The 21771-nt window shown below is 36.9% G+C and overlaps 1 protein-coding gene across 1 annotated transcript in view; it reads right to left on the minus strand.

The window, feature by feature from the left end:
* Positions 1 to 21771, minus strand: part of si:dkey-106n21.1 (solute carrier family 23 member 2) — a 58656-nt gene that overhangs the window by 29037 nt on the left and 7848 nt on the right. The window contains exons 2-5 of the mRNA XM_022683569.2: positions 18075 to 18218; positions 7160 to 7317; positions 4921 to 5092; positions 3400 to 3581 (exon numbers count right to left, since the gene is read on the minus strand). Of these exons, the coding sequence (XP_022539290.2) occupies positions 3400 to 3581; positions 4921 to 5092; positions 7160 to 7317; positions 18075 to 18218 (656 nt within the window). The remainder of the gene's footprint in view (positions 1 to 3399; positions 3582 to 4920; positions 5093 to 7159; positions 7318 to 18074; positions 18219 to 21771) is intronic.

Consider the following 21771-nt stretch of genomic DNA (forward strand, 5'->3'; position numbering starts at 1 on the left):
ATGATATAGTATGTTTTGTGTTTTAGCTTTTCTAGTATTTGGATGATGCTGAAGATCACGATTTTAAGGTTGCTACCTATAGCATGTGGTGTAATTGATATCTATTCATAAATACTGGAGTGTGTTGATTTAGATCTGTAGGTAGCATAAAGGAGGTTTCAGCTAATCTGTTGATATGAGCATTAATCAATGAGTTGTTACTTTAAAGGAGATATAATTAGTAAGTAGTCTTTCAGGAGATTTGCAAGTCTCTGTAACTAATTAAAAATGAGCTATTTCCAATCCCCATAACTGATATGGAACAGTCTTGGATCATTTTATTTTTGCTTCCAAAATGTAAACATACACCAAGCACACTAATGAAAGCCTACAGCAGTTATACACAGCCAAGATTAATGAGTTTACTGAGACAAGCAGCAAGCCTCTTCCAGACAGTTAAGAGTCGCTATGCTAACGTGACCCTGTTACCGCGGTGGTTACTGTGACAGTGTATATGGAAAAGACCTGCACCTCTGTGAGCAAGGAAACTAAAGCCAGTAACTGACCAGGTATCTGCAGACACATGTGGAGATATGTGCAGGTGGAGTAGCTATAGCAAGCCAAAAAAATATTTGTATGTGCCTTTTTAGCTCTGTTTATGAGATTTTTATCAGATTGTATTAGTGATATAGTGTAAAATATGTTGTTCAAACAGTAATTAGACCTTTAGTAGTAGCAGTTCATAGTTTATAATTTTTTAACTGTGTGACAATAGAATTTTTGGCTGTGTGACCTGGTTACCTTATTATTACGTTCACTCCAAAAATTAAAGCAAAAAGGCAACAAGAAAATCTGTTTTACTAGCATAAATGTTGCTCTGCAGCAGTTTTTCCTCTGCCTCAGCTCAGCAAAATCAGTGCTGCTACAGATCAGCTACATGCTGTGTCTCAGAGTGTCTCAGATCTGCTCTGTGATTCACCTTTAAACATTTGCTTAGAGCTGGGTACTGAAACAAGCCAGACTGGAAGTACAGGAAGTCATCCTATCTGTCTCTTGTTCTGTTGCCACATGTTTTAAGATGAACAATGTTGCTTTACAGAATGCAGCTTGGTAAACTCAACAGCCATTTGTTGGCAGCAGGCCGCCCTCAAGCCGTACTCTAATGTTCTTGAATAGATTAACTTGCATTTACCCTTTAAGGGTAATTTTCACTGATTTGCTGCTTAATTCAATGGTTGACAAAGTAGTTCAGAGTGGTTTATAGTGAAATGGGACATTGTAAAGAAACTAACTTTGTGAAGCAAGTGTTTATTAGCTCTGTAAGACAACAGCATTACAATAAATACAAACAGCAATTTTACAAAACGCAGAGCTGTAACATCACTGAGTTTAATAGAGTTATTTCTAGTTCTCATCATATCAACAACTGATTTGGTAAATTTTGTAAATCAGGTGAGCTGCTGACGGAACTGAACATATACACATGTTGCCTGGGGGCATTCAGGAGAAATCTGGAACTACACTTTTTTTTTAATTCAGCTTGGCTCAGGATGTAACATATTTAGTTAAAAATGAGAAATCCTTGTTACGTTTTACTGTTAATTTGCATATATATATATACACACACAAAGGTTGGACAATGAAACTGTAACACCTGTCATTTTACTGGTGGCCAATCTTCATTAATTGCACATTGCACCAGTAAGAGCAGAGTGTGAAGGTTCAATTATCAGGGTAAGAGCACAGTTCTGCTCTAAATATTGCAGCACACAACATTATGAGTAACATATCAGAGTTCAAAAGAGGACAAATTGTTGGTGCACGTCTTTCTGGCGCATCTGTGACCAAGAGAGCAAGTCTTTGTGATGTATCAAGAGCCACGGTATTCAGGGTAATTTCAGCATACTACTGAGAAGGACCAAACACATCCAACAGGATTAACTGTGGACCCTGTAAGAGGAAGCTGTCTGAAAGGGATGTTCAGTTGCTAACCCGGATACAATCGGGTTAGCACCTGAACATCCCTTTCAGACAGCTTCCTAAAGACTTGCAGAACTGTCCGTCGGGACAATAAATTATTGTGGTCTAAAAACAGGTGTTTCAGTTTTATTGTCCAACCCCTGTATATATGAGGCGTTGTTTGCTTTGTGTAGTATCTGTAGAATAAGGTATTTTCAAACCACTCTGAATTACCTTGTCAAAACTTTTACAGGTTTTACAGGTTCAGCTTACACTGTAACTAATTAAATCCCTAGCACTGATAAATGTGAATCCATAGAGGAATAAAGGACACAAGAAAAACACACTATCACAATCACTTTAGGTATACATCATTAACTATATGGAAAAGGAGAGAAAGGCAGACAGAAGTGTACGTGGTTTTTATGCTTTCCCTGGTGGTTGCTAAGATGTTTGGGTTGTATGGTGATGCCAGGTGCTAGCTATGGCGTTGCTACCTGTTTGGTAAGGTGTTACCAGGTGGGTGCAGTGGTATCCAAGGTGGTTGCTATGATGTTGCTAAAGGGTCAAAAGGAGGTTGCTCTGGTGTTGCTAATATGTTGCTAGGTGGTTACGAAAGTGTTATCATGCAGTTGCCATGGTAAACTAATTGTTTAGTACCTAGTGCTGGATGGAGCACCATCATTCCAGCACAGCTCCAAACCTCCATGCTGCATGATGAACCACAGTAACAAAAACTCTGGTTACTGTGGCCAAACAAATCCATCTCTGCTGCATCCATCTCATCTTTATTCATATAGCTAGCTGAAAACACAGGTTTGGGTTTATCTGCTCCAGAAAGTCCTATTCTATTGGCAAAACTATTCTGTGGCAGCAATGTGTGTATCTTTTGATAAAGGCATTCATTAGAATGTATCCACAAATATTTGGGCATACTGTGTAATTCTCCAGATTTTGCTGGTGTTGATGTTGTAATTCTGGCACTGGTACCCACTCTATTCACAAGGTCATTTATAAGTTGTAGTGAATCTAAGCTTAATCTTAAAAATGTATGGATGTTGTTTTCGTGAGTGCACACTGAGTGGGTCTACAACACCACCTGTACTTGCTCTCTTTATCCCTCATAATATTTGTGTAATATTCTCATAAAGAAAAGTATTTCATATAAAGTATTGGACTAGATTTAAGAAGCTTTTCCTTACCGAGACATAATTCCTTGCTGTGCGATCTCACTGCCTTAATACTGAGTTCACAGGACATCAAATATTAATTTACTGGAACACATTAATCTGTGTCTTAACGTTGACTTTTTTCAAGACAAAAGCTGATTAATTTTAAAGTGCAAAAACAACTTGAGTAAGCTATTTCACATGAATGCTGCCCTCCAGCCCTTTCTTCTCTGCTTTAGCTAAGCTGACTCATTACTGCTTCAGTTAACTGTTAACTGGATAAGTGACTCACAGAGCCGAAATGCCCCAGTGCGCTCCTGACTTCTGGCCGGCCTCTTTGAAGAGTGCGAGCCCGATCAGGCTGATGGTGGGTGCGATTGCAAGTGGACCTATGAACTTCAACACCAGGCCCACCAATCCAGACAGCCCAAGCACAACCTGCACCACCGACGCCACCAGGATGGCCCCCTGGATCTGCAACAAAAAGACACAAAGATATATATATATATATATATATATACACTATTTACATGTTGGATCAGGTATTAGCATTTACTGTGTAATGTATAAAAATATTAACATAATAATTTATTATAATTATTGCATTTCAAGTAATGTTTATTATCATATTTGAAAGCAATATAATCACAGCATTCAGTGATTCAAGGCGATAAGATTAAAAGTAAGGTGATAACTGTCAGCTGAAAGGTCAACAGTTAATGTTTTAGTGACTGGAAGAGTGTAGTCCAAAATCCCATTTGTTGATTTAAACAATTTCTTAACTCAAGACAAAAAGTGTCTCTTATTACAGTTGATAAGAGATGCCTCAGCTAAATAGATAACAGCTAGTCCAATAACAAACTATTAATGATATGACACTTTATTCAATGAATGTAATTTAATTCACTTCCGTTTGTTTTATTGTTTCAATGATAGAATGTCTTTTAGTATGTTCCTAAAACAACGATTCTTTCAGGGGTTTAAAGGAATAAAAGCTTCTAAATGTGTTCAGAAGCTTTGTGTGTGTCAGTTGTTAAATAAAGCTATCTAACTTATCAGAAAGAATTTAAGTAAGATATTTTCAGGATTACCTGACCTAAACAGTTATTAAATGTTCAACTTTCATTTAGAAACATGAATTTGTTGCACAGGATAACAGTCTGAGGTAGTTTTCTGAAACATTCATACAGCTTCTCTAGTCCCTGCAGTATTGCCATTAGAATATGACTCTCTGGCGCAGATAAATATGAAGATATTGGTACAATGCCTAATGCCAGGTATGGATTAGATGGGTATATAGCCCCCAACATTGAGCAGTGGAACTGTGTTCTTTGGAAGGATGTTGGGGATAAGGTGGAGAAGGTGAGAAAGTTGTCTTGATGGAGGGATGTTCAGAAACAAATCTATCTCTGCTGCATTCATTTCATCCGTATTAATATGGCTAGATGAAAACCTGTTTAGCTTAAAAGTGTTAATTTTCAGAGCATGGTTGGTAGCCCCTGGAGTTCCAGCAGCTTCCAGGTAATGGTAGACCTGACCTGATGATCCTTTTCAGATCTTTGGATGGTTTCATTGTATTGTATGTTGTTGAATCCAACAATTTAATATTTAAAACAAAATGTATATGGTCACTTATTCTGCCCCAGAAAAAGAATTAAAATCCCACTGCTTTCATGGCATTCATGTTAATGATGAGTGTAGGTAAACTTCTGACTGATGATGGGCCACAAAATAAGCAGCTTTTCCTGATGACGTAATGTGAATATGGTGAAATCAGAGACATGTGTATGTAATTGGAATTTGCAGGCAGTACCTCACGCATGCGCACTTTCCAAGCCTCCTCAGGATCTGTAAGCGATGCAGATGCTGCTGTAGTATTGAGGACTGCGGTTTGGCCCATCTCAGGACACCTCCATTTAGGCAGAGACAGGATGGCCAGTGTTGGTGTGATAAAGGTGAAAGTTCCTCCTTGTAGGATTGGCAATCTGGGGCAGAGAGCAGAGGTCACTCTTGTATTGATTGTTAGTGATAAATGTTACACCTTGGGCTTTAAATTACAGTGGAAATGATGACATGAAGCAGGACCTCTAATGTACCTGGACATTTCTTCGGAAGACACAGTCAAAATAAAAAGACAGCGCAACTGGACCATTGTACTGAAACATTCTGCACAGCTACTACGGTAAAACAAAACATCTTTTTAATGCTGATTTTCTTGTTTGCCTATAGAGATGAAAATTTTGTCTACATATGGTTTGGTAGGTATAACATTTCTCCATAGATTTAATCAACATTATTTAATAGATAAACTAAACTAGGCCTTGTCAATAGGTGGACAAAATGGCACTTTCTGCTAAATAGGTTAAGATCAGTAAAAATCTGTAAATTAGACACTTCTAAATGGTATATTTACTATACAGTCCTGCTCACTATTATTGGTACTTATGAAGTTTAAGTATAATAATTTTGAATTTCTCCTGGAAAAAGTGAATGAACTGTAAGAGTTTATCTATAGAGAACGTGTGTTTCATACAAAAGAGCAAATGATACACAACAATGAAAATCTCCTATAATAAATTGTCAGAATAATGCCATGATATTGAAGACAAAGAAGCTTTGTGAGGACATCATCAGTGCTGTAAGCAAAAACGAGACCTCCAATGGGTAAAAGGTAATCTCCTTGGTATCCCTTTTTCAACAGTCTGCAATGTTATTAAAAACTGTCAAGAATCTCAGAGGATGTGGAGGAAAATTAAAGAGACGTCTTCAGTGGTTGGTACGGATAGTAAAGCAGAGCTTTATGGGTGAGGGCCAAAGAAAAAAACACTGCTGAAGAAAAGACACAAATAGGAAAGTCTCATGTTTGCAAAAGAGTAAAGGGACAAACCACAATTCTTTTGGGAAAATGTTTTGTGGACAGATGAAACGGAAATAAAGCTTTTTGGTAATGCACCCTAACAGTTTGTTTAAAGCATATGAAGAAAAGAACCTCCTACCTACAGTTAAGCACGCTGGAGGATCCACAATTTTGTGGGGCTCCTTTGCTGGATCTGGTACTGGAGGCCTTGACTGTTTTGCAGAAATCAGGACTGCATATATTACCTTTTATTATTAAAATTATGTTATTTAGGTAAAAATCTTTAAGAAGTAAAGAAGCATGTTTGATAATGCAACATCACTTTCTTCTTTAGTAGATCATTTTATCTGAATCCTCACTGTTCTATCATTTGTAATCTAGTCTATAATTAGCAGATATTTGACACGTGCAAGATTATTCTGGAAGAAAACTTGCTCTGGCAATGTTTCCCAACTCTGAGGACTGTTTTCCCCCAGCAGGACAATGCTCCATGCCACACAGCCAGGTCAATCAAGGGGTGGATGAAGGACCAATAGATCAAGACAGTGTCATAGCAAAGCCAGGCCAACCTGAAACCCATTGAAAACCTCTGGAATAGAATCAAGAGGAAGATGGATGATCAAAAGCCATCAAACAAAGCTGAACTCCTTAAATTTTTGTGCCGGGTGTGGCATAAGGTCACCAAAAGCAGCTGAAAGACTGGTGGAAATCAGGCCAAGACAAATGAACGCTGTGATTAAAAATCAGGGTTATTCCAGCAAATATGGGTTTTTAAACTCTTCAAACATTAGTATTGTTTCTAAATGAATATTAACTTGTTTTCTTAGCATTATTTAAGGTCATAAATCACTTTTTGATTATTTCCACAATTACTAATTTTCTGCAAATAAATGCTCTAAATTCCTGTTCATATTTGCTATAAAAATAATTCCATATAACATTCTCCTATTAAGATAGAAAAAATAAAGGAAATTGTCATTTTGGTCTCTTAATTGTTCTGTAATAGAGGTTTGACGCCTTGGTTCTATATTAAATGGTGGTTAGGAGTGTAAACTTGAGATTGATCTTGTGTTGGCTCCTAAGAATTCTTCTGAAACTCATATTTTCATAATCAAATGCAACATATGGTATTATCTTAATTTTGACACAACCTTTGTGCAAATTCCTTTACTGTGAACAAAAAAAAGTATGCTACCTGGTTCCAATGGTGGTTTGCAACAGTGTGCAAATGCCCGAAACGAAGAAGATGGTGGAGATTAGCTGGCCCTTGGCTGCATTGTTGTCCTTAATGCACAGCGGCTCGGCGAGGATAAGAGGAATGGCCAGGATACCACCAAAAGCCAGTATGTAATGCTTTAGGAAAAGACAGTGAGAGAGAGAGAGCAAAGGTGGATGAAACCAAGCAGACATTTGTTGAAAAACAACCTGAGACTAAGCCAAGCCAGCAGACAGATGATCATAAAAAGATGTAGCTAAGACTTAAGTGCTACTCCACTGAGCCAGAGAGACAAGCTAAAATGAAAGACAGCTGTTGGGTGATCTGCTGTAAATTGATAGTTCTTTTTCTCCCGACAAGCTTCATAAATTAGTGGGGGTGACGGGACCTTTGGCTAGGGCCTCAAATAGTTTTACTTGGTTTGTTGCAAAGAAAACACTGGTAATATACCAACAAATATTTACATACATGGAAAGAAGGAATAAAGTCGTACCCAGCACCTGTTTTGATTATTAACTAGTTACTTGATCAATACAATAACTATATTCCCTTTAGGAATCACTGTACTATTGTTTTAGTGAAGAGGTTATACACAACTTAGTTTTAAGAGCTTTTTAATTTTGCTATGTGTTTATTTGTGCAGGATAACACGTTACTGAAAAGAACAAAAGGCAAGCAGTTTGGATCTAGCCTTGCTGCCCCTCCCCAACCTGATGTATTTTTTATGCCTTTATTCATTACTTTTGGCTCCCATTTGAATTGTAGCCAGTTCTCAAAAAGTACACGGCCCATCAAACATGGGGGGACACTTATAAGAAAACAAGCAATGCCGCCTTTGTTGACTCACAATGACAATCTACTAAAGAATATGCAGGTCTGTTTCAAAGAACACTGAATCAAACATGTTTTATACCCTTATTGTAATATTATGACTTGCTTTTCAGGAGTCAAACCTTTTAGGTATTTTAAGGAAAATGCCACCAGTTTAAAATTTCTCCATAGTTAAAGGAGCCTTACTATGGCATTCTGTATTTTTCTCTTAAACACTGTTGTCCCTCCTTCAAGAGAAAATTCTGCATAAACACAACCAAAATCCCAAAACTGTTATGTTACTCTCTTCAGCTGTTTTAATTGTACATATACTAAGTTAAACGGCACTGCATCAAGAACTGCCATTCAACAACAGCTGAAAAAAAACACGTGAAAATGACTTTACATATCTTTATTAAAAAGAAGATGTGTTTAAATCCAGATATGTGCCTGCTGTGCTGAGCTGTCTGTAAAACAGACTGTGGAGAATTTGACAACGATGACCATGTTACACATCTTAACACATGTTTACAGAAATAATGGGTTTAAATAACACCTGAATTTCATCACTCCTCTTATTTTAAACATTCTGTAAAGGGATTAAAAGACTAAAAATGCTTTACTGGCCAGGGTTTTTTGGGATGTTTTACAAGCCTGAAATGCTGAAATGGTTGCATATTAACAAATGAAATGAAGTTTACCAGACAAAACATTAAATATATTAAGTTCAGACTCTCAAATAAATAATAAATAAAAATATCAAATAAATGTCCAAGTAAATGCTTGTTTGCTTCTTTGTTTGTGCTGCATTTTTCACTTTTTAAACATCCAAATCATACTGAAGATAACATGTATATCAGTGTCTCAGACATCACATAGCTTACTTATTTCCATTTCATTCCATTTATATCCATTTCATTCAAAAACAATGTATGATCTTTATTAAGTATAAGATAGATTTTAGATGCACTGAACACCTTGGAGGTCAAGTTTTATTCACCATCACTGTGAACATTTCTCTGTAAACAAGCAGAAATGTCAACATTTAGAAAATAGATTCAAACCACGTGACTATTTATAGTAGCTTGTACGCATTTTTCAGATTTGATTGGAAATGGAGGACCTTCCATACATTTTCTTCCTGATCAGGGTCTGCAGAGGCTTTGGAGCCAAACCAGTATCATTGGGCGCAAGGCAGGACTACAGAACAACTATTCAATCATTCTCCACACTCACACTCCACCTTCCAAAAACACACATGGTTGGTGGGAGGAAACCGGAGTAAGTGGTGAAAACCCTCATGAACATGAGAGAACACACAAGGCGCCCCACAGACCACGGAGAATATTGAACCTACAACCCTTAAAACTGGCCATAATTATACCAGTTACACTGACTACTTCCTTCAATTGAAAACTTTTATAGCTTTTTGTGCCCTAGCATTGTTGTCCTCTGGAAGAACCAACAGGTCCATGAAATAAAGAACAGACATGACAAACTCAAAAACAGACTCTTTTAGACCTGAGCTGCTATTTTACTCAATTCCATGCAACCTTGAAACGTGGGTTTTTGGACCTTGGTTGACTGCACTTTTTAGCAGCTGCACTTAATGTGCAATATTTTCAAGATGCAATATCCTGTTACTTTTTTTTTTCTTTCTTCCCCTCCACTGCTGAGAACATTCATCTAATTTTGATGTACTTTATGCAATAACTACATAAGTATTCAGTTCAGCGGAGTCCTTTGTCTGCCTTTATCCTCTGATACTTAGAGGACATTTTTATCTTACAAAAGAAAAGCTGCCAAACATAAACTTTTTCAAAAGTGGCCTATCATTTAGCTCTGGGGCCATTCATCAAATAAAAGATTTATGACATTTAAACCACTTAATCTCAGTTTCCTAAAGGATTTGGATCTGTGACATTTACACCCCCAAGAGAGCAGATTACCCTAATCACAGGCTAAAGTTTGCTCCTTTGGCAAAAGTTCAACAAACATGCAATTTTCCGTACGGGCCTCACTCTGTGGTGATTAATGGTCTAGACCTAGTTCAACACTTTTCACTCTGTCTTGTAGCCTCCACTGCTAAAAGCTCAGTGTCTGCTGATTACTTAGAGTATGTTTAAGCCTTACATGCTGAATGCTCATTGGTGCACACGATTCTGTGAAATCAGACCCAAACAATCCTTCTTAATTCAAGCCATAACTTGTCCCATGATTGCATGTGTTTTCATTAAGTGATTGATTCATTACACTGGTCACATGAAGCGGACTCCGTGCTGGGAAGACAATGCACATTTTCAAAAGCTTATAGAGCAGCCGAGCCCAAAAAAACAACCAAAGTCAGAGCATTTGGTGTGTACAGTATTTGGGAAACATCAGATGTTGATGATTCTATTGTTTTTGAGGATTTATTTGCTCATATCCAAGCTGGCTTCATCTCTGTTGAAAATGTATCCGAAAATCAGTGTCCTGAAGGCAATAAATCTTGTGTTGACATTTGTCTTTTTCAAAACTAGGATTAAACAGATGTAGGCTGGCTGTCTCATTCAAAGTTCTTCTCAGAAATATGTCAAATCTGTTTCATCTCAGTGCAGAGGACCGGATGTTGCTTAATATACTACCAATGTGTGTCCAAATCCAGAAAAAATCCTCTAAAAAATATCTTTTTTATAATGGCTTTATTAAAATGTTTTGGACATTTGATTCATCCTGTCCAGAGTGTTTCGTCTGGGAAGCAGAACAATTTGGCTCATATGTATCATAATGTTTGGGTGACTGGCAGCCTAGTAGTAAGAGATTTGAGCAAGCAGCTGGAGGGTTGTGGGTTCAGATCCCAGGACTGCAGCTCGGGGTTAAACTAGACCGTAGTTTTGGTTTATCTCTCAGCTGAAATGATTTAAGATCGGGAAATAAGTAATGAAAAGATTTTGAGAGCATGATCATATTCTTCTGATCTTGTCTTTACTGGATACATTACTCCCACTGTCTTTAAAATTATACTTCCTCAAGTATATGTAAGGGTGGTCATATGAATTATTACTGCAGTAAAAGGAAGAAAGTATTCAGAAACACATTAATCATGTAGTGAGTTGCTTCCCCAATCTCATAATAATATTATCTCAACAATCTCATCTAATAATCTGCTGTTAATGACTCACATTGCACACATTGAGTGAACTTGTGCTTAAAAATATGTGATGGGCTGACCCTTGAACTGGGTCAGTGAAATGTTCCAGTGAAAGATTATAATTCAATTTTGAAGAATATATATTGAGAATGACGTATGAGACATCTAAGGCTAATTGTACATTCACCACCAGTGTGTTCTTAGGAAAAAACAAGATGAAACGTACCTAGAAGGTCTATGAAAGAGCTTGCTGACTATCCAGAATTAGTTCTGGTCGGTCCTGATGTATGACTGGTATGCTGAGGATGTCTTTCTTCCAAGCAGCATGATGGACGAGACTTTGATACCAGCGTTGGCTGAAAAGGTGACCAGTATAGTGTGATGGGAATAATTTGCATTTGACAACATTAGATTGATGATCTCTAAAACACTGTTTCGCCATGGGATGGCTGTAAGGTAAAATAGGGTCGTGAATCAGGATTAAAAGGTCTAGTTTAGAGATAGGGAGCTATGGAAGAGTAGGAGCAAAATTGTTGAGATTTTAATTATTTTTGAATGATAAAGAAAAACAGAAAAAAGGCATAAGACCCTTCTACCCATCGAAGGATACGGTGTAGATTGTAAATTTGCCCGAACACATTAACCCGTAAAACCATTACAAGGCTGCCTCATTCACAGTGTAGGAAGTAGAAAACCTGTTTCATGAAATTTAAATCATTGTATGTGAAATAGTCAGTGTAATTTGCAACCTTTTATCAGTGGATTGAGGAGCACTTTAGAAATGCCTTTAAGAAGCAGGCATACGGCTGGGTTAGAAAACAAGCTAGGATAATATGGGTTGTTATTATGACGAGCCTTTAAACTGGAATCTGGTGATTATTCTACACAGAGAGGACATTTATGAGCGTATACTATAAAGGCACAAAGTTGTAACCAGTAAGGAAAAAGCGGAATTCGGGGGAAAAGCAACAGAGGGTGAATACAGACCATTCAGAATTATAAACCTTTAGAGCTGGGGTGGCTAAACCTTTAGGAATGTAGCATTCTGTGAAATTAAGCAAGAAGTTAAAGTAATAAAACTAGGATTAATGGGCATGAACGAGTTGCATGAAGGTAGTTAATATTTAATCTGTTAATAATCTCGAGATACACCAGAAATAAATGAATTGGTCCCACTGTTCCAATACTTTTGGATGACACTGTTTATATTTAATGAATTATAATACATTTTATATTTCAGGAAATTCATTTTTAATGAATTTTAGTGTGTTTCTTAATAATTTCCAATTTGTAACATCTGTATAATAGCTTTAGAATGGTTAGTGACTGTATTCCATACCCTCTTTTACATGTAGCAGGCAATAATAATAATAATAATAATAATAATAATATCCATTGCAATAAATTAATTTCCATATCTCACACCCTCTACTCTTCCAGGTGAATATTGCAAAATGCTTGTTATATCTGTGCTTTGTGCCACATTGTGGCACAGCTGCGAGATACATTCTATACATTACATACATTTCCATACATTCAATTATAATTGTACTAATAAAACATACAATGTCCAAATCCCACCTGTCATTCAAGATCAATGTGTAGCCCCTTGTGCAAACATAGTCAAGCTAAACTAGATAGCTAGTACTCTGATGATCATATCATATCACATCACATCACATTACATCACATCACATCACATCATATCATTGTGCAGCTAGAAATACCCACCATATTTTATGTGTTCCATGACACTAGATTCTTAAGTCTAAATCTTCAACATTAACTTAAAAAACACTAAATGACATTTTTTGGCATGCTAAGATATTACATGTTAAGAAATACTTAATACGTAGATATTCAGATAATTGGACACAATAATATAATAAATAATATGTTAGTAATGAGTAACAGCGTTAACAGGGACTACATTAAATCACTCAGTAACAGATTAATCTACAGTGATTCTGTCTAACAACTAAATCTTTGACACTGTACGACAGCCGGACACTGCTAGCACACCAGCGGGTTAGATTAGCATGCTAGCAGGGGTTAGCTTAGCTTGCCATGATGGTACTCATAAATCAGGCTCATGTGTTTAGTTTAGCCAGTAAATCTGCTAATGCTGGAAAACAGTATTTTCATTTTTACAGAATTTCCTCCACACTGCCCACTCCATCCGCCATGTTTTAAAATCTGAGCGCTGGAACTCTGAGCTGGTGAATAAAAGGAACGCAGCTACAATATGGAAATATATACACATGTATATAAAATACATATGTAATAAGTACCCGAAACAGGTCAGTAACAACTTCCTAACTGCAGTAATGGTTATGGGATAACGCCTGGATTTAAACATGTTTTTTAAAACTCATTGGCTACATCAGTGGTTTGTTACTCCAAGAAAGGAGCTGGAGCATAAAATGAGTCCTGCTGGAGCTTCTCAATGACTTGTGTAGCTTCTGCTCTGGATAGTTTCATTTTGATGAGCTGAAATTGAGTCCTTGGGTACCTGTCTTTTTTCTAACATTTAGACTGCTCTTGTTAGTGTGTTGCTTCATTATTTTATACTGAATCTGGACCAAGTCATATTTACTCAGGCTTAATGTCACATTTAGTAACCATTCTCTTTAAAAGGAATTACCTCAGTAAAATTACATGCACATGCTGGATGACCTACATATGTGCAATTTACCTCATTAAAGATGCTTCAGTTTGTCACACAGGTTCAATTTCTGTTACATATTAAATATGATTTGAGCACAAATCTGTCTGCTCTTTCTCTTTCCATCTTTCACACACTTAGTCTCCCACTCTCTTTCTCTCTCACACACATGCACACACACACACACTGTCTCTCTCTTATTCTTTCGGTCTGTCAATGTCTCTCTCTCTTGCACACACTCTTCCTCTCTCTCTGACTCTTTCTCACACACACTCTCTCTCTCTCTCTCTCTATTCGGCCCCCTTGCATCATGAAGACCAAGGGACACACCAGGCAGGTTCGAGATACTGTTTGGATACAAAAAGATTTCCCGAGCTTTAAACAAGTCAAGGAGCACTGTGCGAGCGATCATATTGAAATGGAAGGAGTATCAGACAAATGCAAATCTACCAAGACTACGCTGTCCCTCAAAACTTTCAGCTCAAACAAGAAGAAGACTGATCAGAGATGCAGCCAAGAGGCCCATGATCACTCTGAATGAACTGCACAGAGCTATAGCTGAGGTGTGGCTAAAAAGTAACACAGCTCATCACCCTGAACACACGATACCCAAAATGAAAATGGAGGTGGCAGCATCATGGTTTGGGCCTGCTTTTCGGGTCAACCCGAATAGGATGGGTTCCTCTGACTGAGTCTTGGTTCCTTCCAAGGTTTCTTCCTCTTAAAGGGAGTTTTTTCCTTGCCACTGTGTCACCATAAAATTGGCATCTCTGTGGTGCTGCTCATAAGAGGCGTGGAATTGTTTTTCTCTGTAAAGCTGTTTTACACGATCCATAACATAAAGCAAAATCTACAATAGAATGGTTCACAAATAAATGTATCCAGGTGTTAGAATGGCCAAGTCAAAGTCCAGACCTAAATCCAATGGAGAATCTGTGGAAAGAGCTGAAAACTGCTGTCCACAAACCCTCTCCATCCAACCTCACTGAGCTCCAGCTGTTTTACAAGGAAGAATGGGCAAAAATTTCAGTCTCTTGAAGTGCAAACCTGATAGAGACAAACCCCAAGCGACTTGCAGCTGTAATCGCAGCAAAAGATGGTGGGTATTAACGCAATGGGAATAATATTGCTCGTCCCACTTTTCAGTTTTTTTTTTTCTAAAAATGTTGAAAAAATCCAATAAATTTCACTCCACTTCACAATTATGTCCCACTTGTAGTTGATTCTTCACAAAAATACAGTTTCATATCTTTATGTTTTAGGCCTAAAATGTGGCAAAAGTTTGAAAAGGTTAAGGCGGCCGAATACTTTTGTAAGGCACTGTATATATACATAGTGCTTTCAAACCTTAAATAATGCAAAGAAAACATGTTTATATTCATTTAGAAACATCAACAATACTAAAGTTTTATTTAAGGAGTTCAGAATCAATAATTGGTAGAATAACCCAGATATTTAATCACAGCTTTCATTTGTCTCTGCATGCTCTCCACCAAATTTTCACACTGCTTTTGGGTGACCTTATGCCACTCCTCACTCAACAATTCAAGCAGTTCAGCTTTGTTTAATGGCTTGTGACCATCTATCTTCTCCTTGATTATATTTCATAGATTTTCAATGGGGTTCAGGGCTAGAGACAGTGCTGGACATAACACTGTCTTAATCTGGTGGTGGTCCTTTATCCACACCTTAATGGATCTAGCTGTGTGGCATTTGATGGCCAGGTGTTGAACAAAGCTGAAAATTGGACTAGTCAGAAAAATGCTCTTACTCCAGTCCTCTAATGTCCAGTTCTTATGATATTTTGCAAACTTTGCTTCTGACTGAATAAAGTCCTTTTTCTAGTGAGTAATGCTTCTAAGAGATTGTTTTGAACTGTTCTTTCCATGCACTTCACCCCAGCTGCCATTTGCACTTCTTTTTATAGGTGTCTTGATGTCATCCTGTGGTTTCTGACTGACATTCAAATAAATTGACGGTCAATCTCCAGACCATAACCCCACTGAAAACCTCTAGAATTTAATCATGTAAGATGTAGGTTGGTCACAAGCCTTCAAACAAAGCTGAACTGCTTGAATTTTTGTGCCAGGAGTGAAATAAGGTCACCCAAAAGCAGTGTGAAAGACTTGTGGAGAGCTTGCCAAGATGCATGGAAGCTGTGATAAAAATTCAGGGTCATTACACTAAATATAGGTTCCTGAACTCTTAAAACATTAGCATTGTTGTTTCTAAATGAATAAGGTTTAAGGTTTGAAAGCACTGTATCGTTTTATGATTTTTACCATTTGTCTTTTCTCATCTCAGAAACTGATCATTTTGAAGTGGATATTTTGTTTTTCCAGAGCTGTGCATATATGACATGGTCTGTCAATACATTACTATATAAGCTGTAAAATCATAAAGGTGATTTCTGTTTTATTTCTCGCAGTCAGGCTCTCATAATCAGTAATGTGTAATTTTGTACAAACCCTATTGAGAAATGCCCACACTGTGGTGTGAATATTATTTCTGATTTGAGAAATGCATCTGTAAAATGCTATTGTAAAATGTGATGCTTCTTGTTGTTCTTTTGTATAGTTGTTGGAATGTGCAGCTTTTCACTGTGTAGAAGCTCCTATAAACAGACAGACATCCATGATTTGTATCTGTGATCATGACTTATCTCCATGCAGGCCACATGCAGACGCAGCTACACATATTGCTCACACAGTATGTGTACCTTGCTCTGACCAACCTCCTCAAGCACAACACAGACCACTGAAAGTGTTTAAAATCTATATTATAGAACTACAAAGTGCTCCAATATGATCAGTGAAGCAAAAAAGGGATTAATGGATGTAAAAACAAGAAGGAGGTCATAATGTAATGCTTGACTGGCATTAAATGATATTCAGTACAGTAACTGTGACCTGTATACAATTGTTGTGACTTTCACAAAGAACATAACTGCATTCTGTTCAAATTAAAATGAATCTAATTCATAAAAGGATTTTTGTATCTTCTAGGATATAACAAATCACTTAATAACAAATTAACTATATGACAAATTCATATATCTGAATGAGGCTGGCTTCAACCTGACAAAGTGCAGTGTTCTGACAGTCTTGTCTGTTTTTCTATTACAACTAAATAATCTGTCAATAAATTACTGTATAAACAGTAAAATCATAAATGTGAATTCTGTCCAGTTTCGTATGTTCAGGACCTCATAAATGGTGTAATTTTCTACTGTTAGAACAGATTTATGATTTATGGGACAATATGCAGCATTTTAAAAGTATTTTCAATTTTAAAGCATTTTCATTAGATACAAAAAAACTTGCAGAATAATTATTTTTACTTATAATCAATGACTAAACAACTCTTTATTCTGATGATTGTGGGTGAGGTACAGGCATAAGATGCCCATCCATTATGTGGTGCTGTTTGTACAAAGTGTTGAAATGCCCACACTGTGGTGCAAATATAAATTCTGATCTGAGAAATGCATCGAAATGACTGAGAAAAACTGTAAATGCTAAGAAAAGTCGAAGAATATGACAGCATTAACTGATCGGTTGGCTCGATTAGTGAACTGATAATGAGTCAAATAGTGAAGCTTTATGTACTTTGAGATGATGAAGGGAAATGTGCTTAAAGGATTTCTAAGCAACTAAGGTAAATGCTATGGCTCTGAACTCATTAAATGAGGAAGCTTTTGGAACTAAGCACAGGGACAGTGACTAAGGTCAGAAATGTTCTCAGTAACTGATCTCAATCTAAAAACCTTTTTATTCGACACCGAACATGAGGCTGGATAGGTTCCAGTATTGCCCTAACCTACAGTATATGACCTGCAGTGTAGTTTGAGCCTTTAGCGCTTTCACAAGAACTTTCTTTTCTTTGAGACATTCTTGACTTTGATCTCCGCCAGGTACGGCAGCAGCATTCCAGCTGCCCAAGCCACCGCAGTAGTTCATCGAGAGATCTTGGAAAACATATCTCTGACCACATTCTTGGGAAGCAACCCTCCCACAGATTTTCATTCCAACCATAATCTAACACACCTTGCACAAGTATTCAGATGCTTCTGGTTCTAAGTGGACCAGGTGTATTGGGTCAGGTTTAAAAGACATCTGAGTGGAGAGAAGTTCCTGATGTAATGTGATAGGGAGACAATTTACAACGTATGATAAATAGTTTCATGAAGGTGTTTTTAATAAACTGACCTCTCAATCCTGGTGGAGGTTCTAATCTCTCTTACAGAAATCTATTGGCTTTTACAAACAACAGAAAAGACCTGTGCTTACCTGAAAACCCAGGAGAACACAGAGGTACCAGGGTGGCCGGTCATTAATGGAGTATATCAGGCCACCTTGAGGCCTCTGGTTTAGACCCTCTTCCAAGCTGTCCGAACGGGGATCTGTCATGACGGTGTGGCTGCCATCTGATATCTGTGATAAGAAAGAATAAACACATGCCATGAACAGCATTAATAGGATAAGCAGCACTACAAGTAGAATTCTTTTCTTAATGATTCAAACATACAGGGGATAAAATTGTGCTAAAATCACCCAAAATCATGTTTTCACATTAATAGTCATGTTAGCTTGAACAAAATTAACCTAGATGGTTTCTCTGAGTCACTTAACCATTTCATCCTTATCTGCATATTTGTCATTTGCTTCTCTCTTTTTCCAAGTCCTTCTGTTTCTGTTTTGAGTCAGGCCTCTTTATTTGTTTCTGTGCCACCCATTCCTTCACTATGCATGACCAATGCAATTCCCAATCACCCAACAGTTATTCAGTGAAAAACTGATATGATGCTAATCCAGACCAGCATTGCTCACTGAGAAAACATGATAGCCTACCAGAAACTGGTGACTCATGTTCAGAGAGGTCAGGCACGGAAATTCAAGTCTCAGGGGACGGCATTTAAGAGAGTGTTCTCTGTGCGTGTTCTCTTCTGCTTTATCTCCCAACGGAATCAGCATCTTTTGAGAGTGACAACAGATGTTTCACCAAGCAGACGTTTGTGGTCCGCTTAGTGACGTGAAGTTTGATTCATGGCGATTGAGGTGAAAAGTCAGCTTTCTGAGGGGCAGTTATGCAGTGTTAACTTGTCTGTTCTTCGTTTGCTCAAAGAAAAAAGAAATAAAGCCTTGTGGTATTAGAACGATAATTCACAAACCGTGCCCTCCACCCTTTCACACCCCCACACACGTGCATCTTCATTATTAGTTCAGTACTCAGTTACACACGCGTTGTGTAAGCAAAACTACTTAGGCTGTACTGCCACCTACTGGCAAAAAGTGAAAAGAAATTATCCCACAATCTGGAAAATGTTAACAACATCCACCCAATCGGTGCCGTTTCTGTAATTTCGTTAAATTCCATGTATAAATGTGCACACAAAATAACTTTTAAATATATTATATTACTAAGCATAGCATCTTGTACATTGGCATAATTGCAAAAGTAAGATATGTAATTAAAAACATTAATAAAATCTAAATTGAACACTGAATAAAATAGCATTTGTTACCTGTCCCCACTCTCTAACTATAAACTTTACCATGAAATATAACAATTAAAATCCTTCAGATATTTTTTTTTTGCCTTGTTGTCCATTGATTTAAAAAATCCATAATATTTAAGTTAAAATACACTTTAATTGTGTCCCTGGGTTTTATTCATGCCTGTTACCGTAACACATTACCACATCAAAACATTTTGGAACATTCTACAAGTCACATCTACAACAGGAAGTGACATCAGCTGGTTCTTCTGAAGACCACAGGAAGCCCAAAACTAAGTTTCCTCATTTGTTTTTCTGTATATTTGATTTTATTCTAACTGACTAAGGTCAATTTCAACACGTTGTCCTGATACCTAAATTAATTCTTAGATCTTATTTGTTTATTTTTAAAATATACAATTTTGGAAATTCTCTAAAATGTATTCAGTGCCCTCCATTTAGCAATTTTTCATTGTTTTTGCTAATTTTATGCTAAAAACACATTACTGTTACTTTTATTCCTGTTACACATAACATAAAAAGTAACAGGAGTGAGTTTCAGTAACAGGAGTGAGTGTAAAAGTAATTTTGTCTGGTCTATTGATTTATTATTGTGAATATTCGTTAGTGTAAACCACTTTTTTGGAAATTTTGTTTAGTTAATCAATTATCTATTTGTTTAATAAATTACAAGATAATAAATTTGATCAATTTCATGTTTAGGTTTTCTTGAAAAGATAAAAATGACATTGTAAATTTTAGAAAAACACAATGTTCATGCACGTATAGTGATTTTTTGGTCATACATATCAATTATTTGAACATGCAGTCAACCATTTATTTAAAATAAAGACTTTCTTGAGAGCAAATTAAAGAAATTAAAGGATTTGCTTTTAAACATGAATTTTAAATGTCACATGAGTTTTGGTAACAGGATTGAGAAAAATGTTCAGCTTAGAAACCTTGCAAAAGATTAAGTAAAGCTGGCTGAGATTAACTGGTACATTTTTAAATAGCTAAATATATGTGTTATTAAATTCAGATTTGAAAAAAGAAAAATAATTGAGTTTAATTTGGAAGAGTTACAACAAGCAAATGGCCCCTATTCGGTGAAATGACACTTTTATATTTGTCTTTCATATTTCGCAGAGCTGAAAAAAAACTGTACAAAAGAAAAAAATCAGTTTTGTTGTTTCATATGTATTTTTAACCGTTGGTAAATGTTACCTTTTATTAATTACAGAACCAGTCAATGAATGACTAAAAAATAAATATCTCCATAATGTTTAATAAATTAAAAAGCAAGTATCTTAGACAAAAACAAGTTAAACTACTCTGCTCTCCATGGACTCCATGTTCTGAAGGCCCAGCTGGATCCTGACTAATTAAGAACAAGTCCATTAATTACTTCAGCTCCAAGTTTTTATCATGTGCCCAGATGACTGTACCTAGAGAATGCACAGCAGGAAGCTGGAGCAGGAAATCACAGATCTGCCCACCACACAGTAGGATTCCCTTCACACAGCTGATATTTATTATTTTAAACCTTAAGCCTCACTGAAGCACAACAGCAGGCCATGTCCAAACTGTTGTTGTGTTTGTCCAGATGTTCACATGCTAGATATGACCTTGCTGTTACATGTTGCCTGAAGGAGAGAAGCCAAAACCTTGGCTTATGATTGTTGCTTCTATCACAGTCACCGTATGTTCATATTATTTTTGTAAGATTTTATAATTGACACAAAAAAGGCAAACCATATAAAGCTGACTCTGAAAAGCTCTGTGTGAAGCACCAACCCACGACAAATGTTGGCCAGTTCTGACCTCTAGTGGTCACTTTAACAGAAATCAAACACAGTTTGTTTCTGGATGCTCAGCAGTGAAGTGTGGAAAGAAGGAAATAAATTCCCAACTGTAGAAGATCCCCCACTTCTTCAGAGTAGCTGCCTTTTAGTTTACATATGCTATTGATCTGATTTATCCATTACACCAGGTAAACTTATAGTATGAGGTCAGCGGGTCATTTTTGGTACACTATACAGTCTCCTCTGAAAGTACTGACAGCTTTTAAATCAGTGCTTTTCTCAAACAGACAAATCTCAGATTTTTGCATTGCTGCTTTATCCCTTTTGAACTGTTAATGCAGTCTTCACACGCAGGAAGTGACGGGTTATATAGGTCCGAGAATGGGAGGAGTAAGGGCGTGGATCAAACTCCCAAAATTAAGTTATATAACTCCACTTAATGCATTCTTCACAGGTAAAACCTAGGAATTAAACACAGTGTAGCTATTAAACGTGTTTTAGGGAACACCTGGGCAGCAAAAACACTTACTAAATTTTATTGTTTTAGTGTTCCATGAAACTAAATGCACATTCAGGCAATGTCTGTAGATTAAGTGTAAGGGCCCTATTGTACACCCTGTGAAAGGCTGCGTTGCTATCTTACACCCCATCAACAGTCTATTTTCACGCCTTGCACACATGTGG

Source organism: Astyanax mexicanus, chromosome 10 (assembly GCF_023375975.1).
Source record: "Astyanax mexicanus isolate ESR-SI-001 chromosome 10, AstMex3_surface, whole genome shotgun sequence".
NCBI classification, from domain to species: Eukaryota; Metazoa; Chordata; class Actinopteri; order Characiformes; family Acestrorhamphidae; genus Astyanax; species Astyanax mexicanus.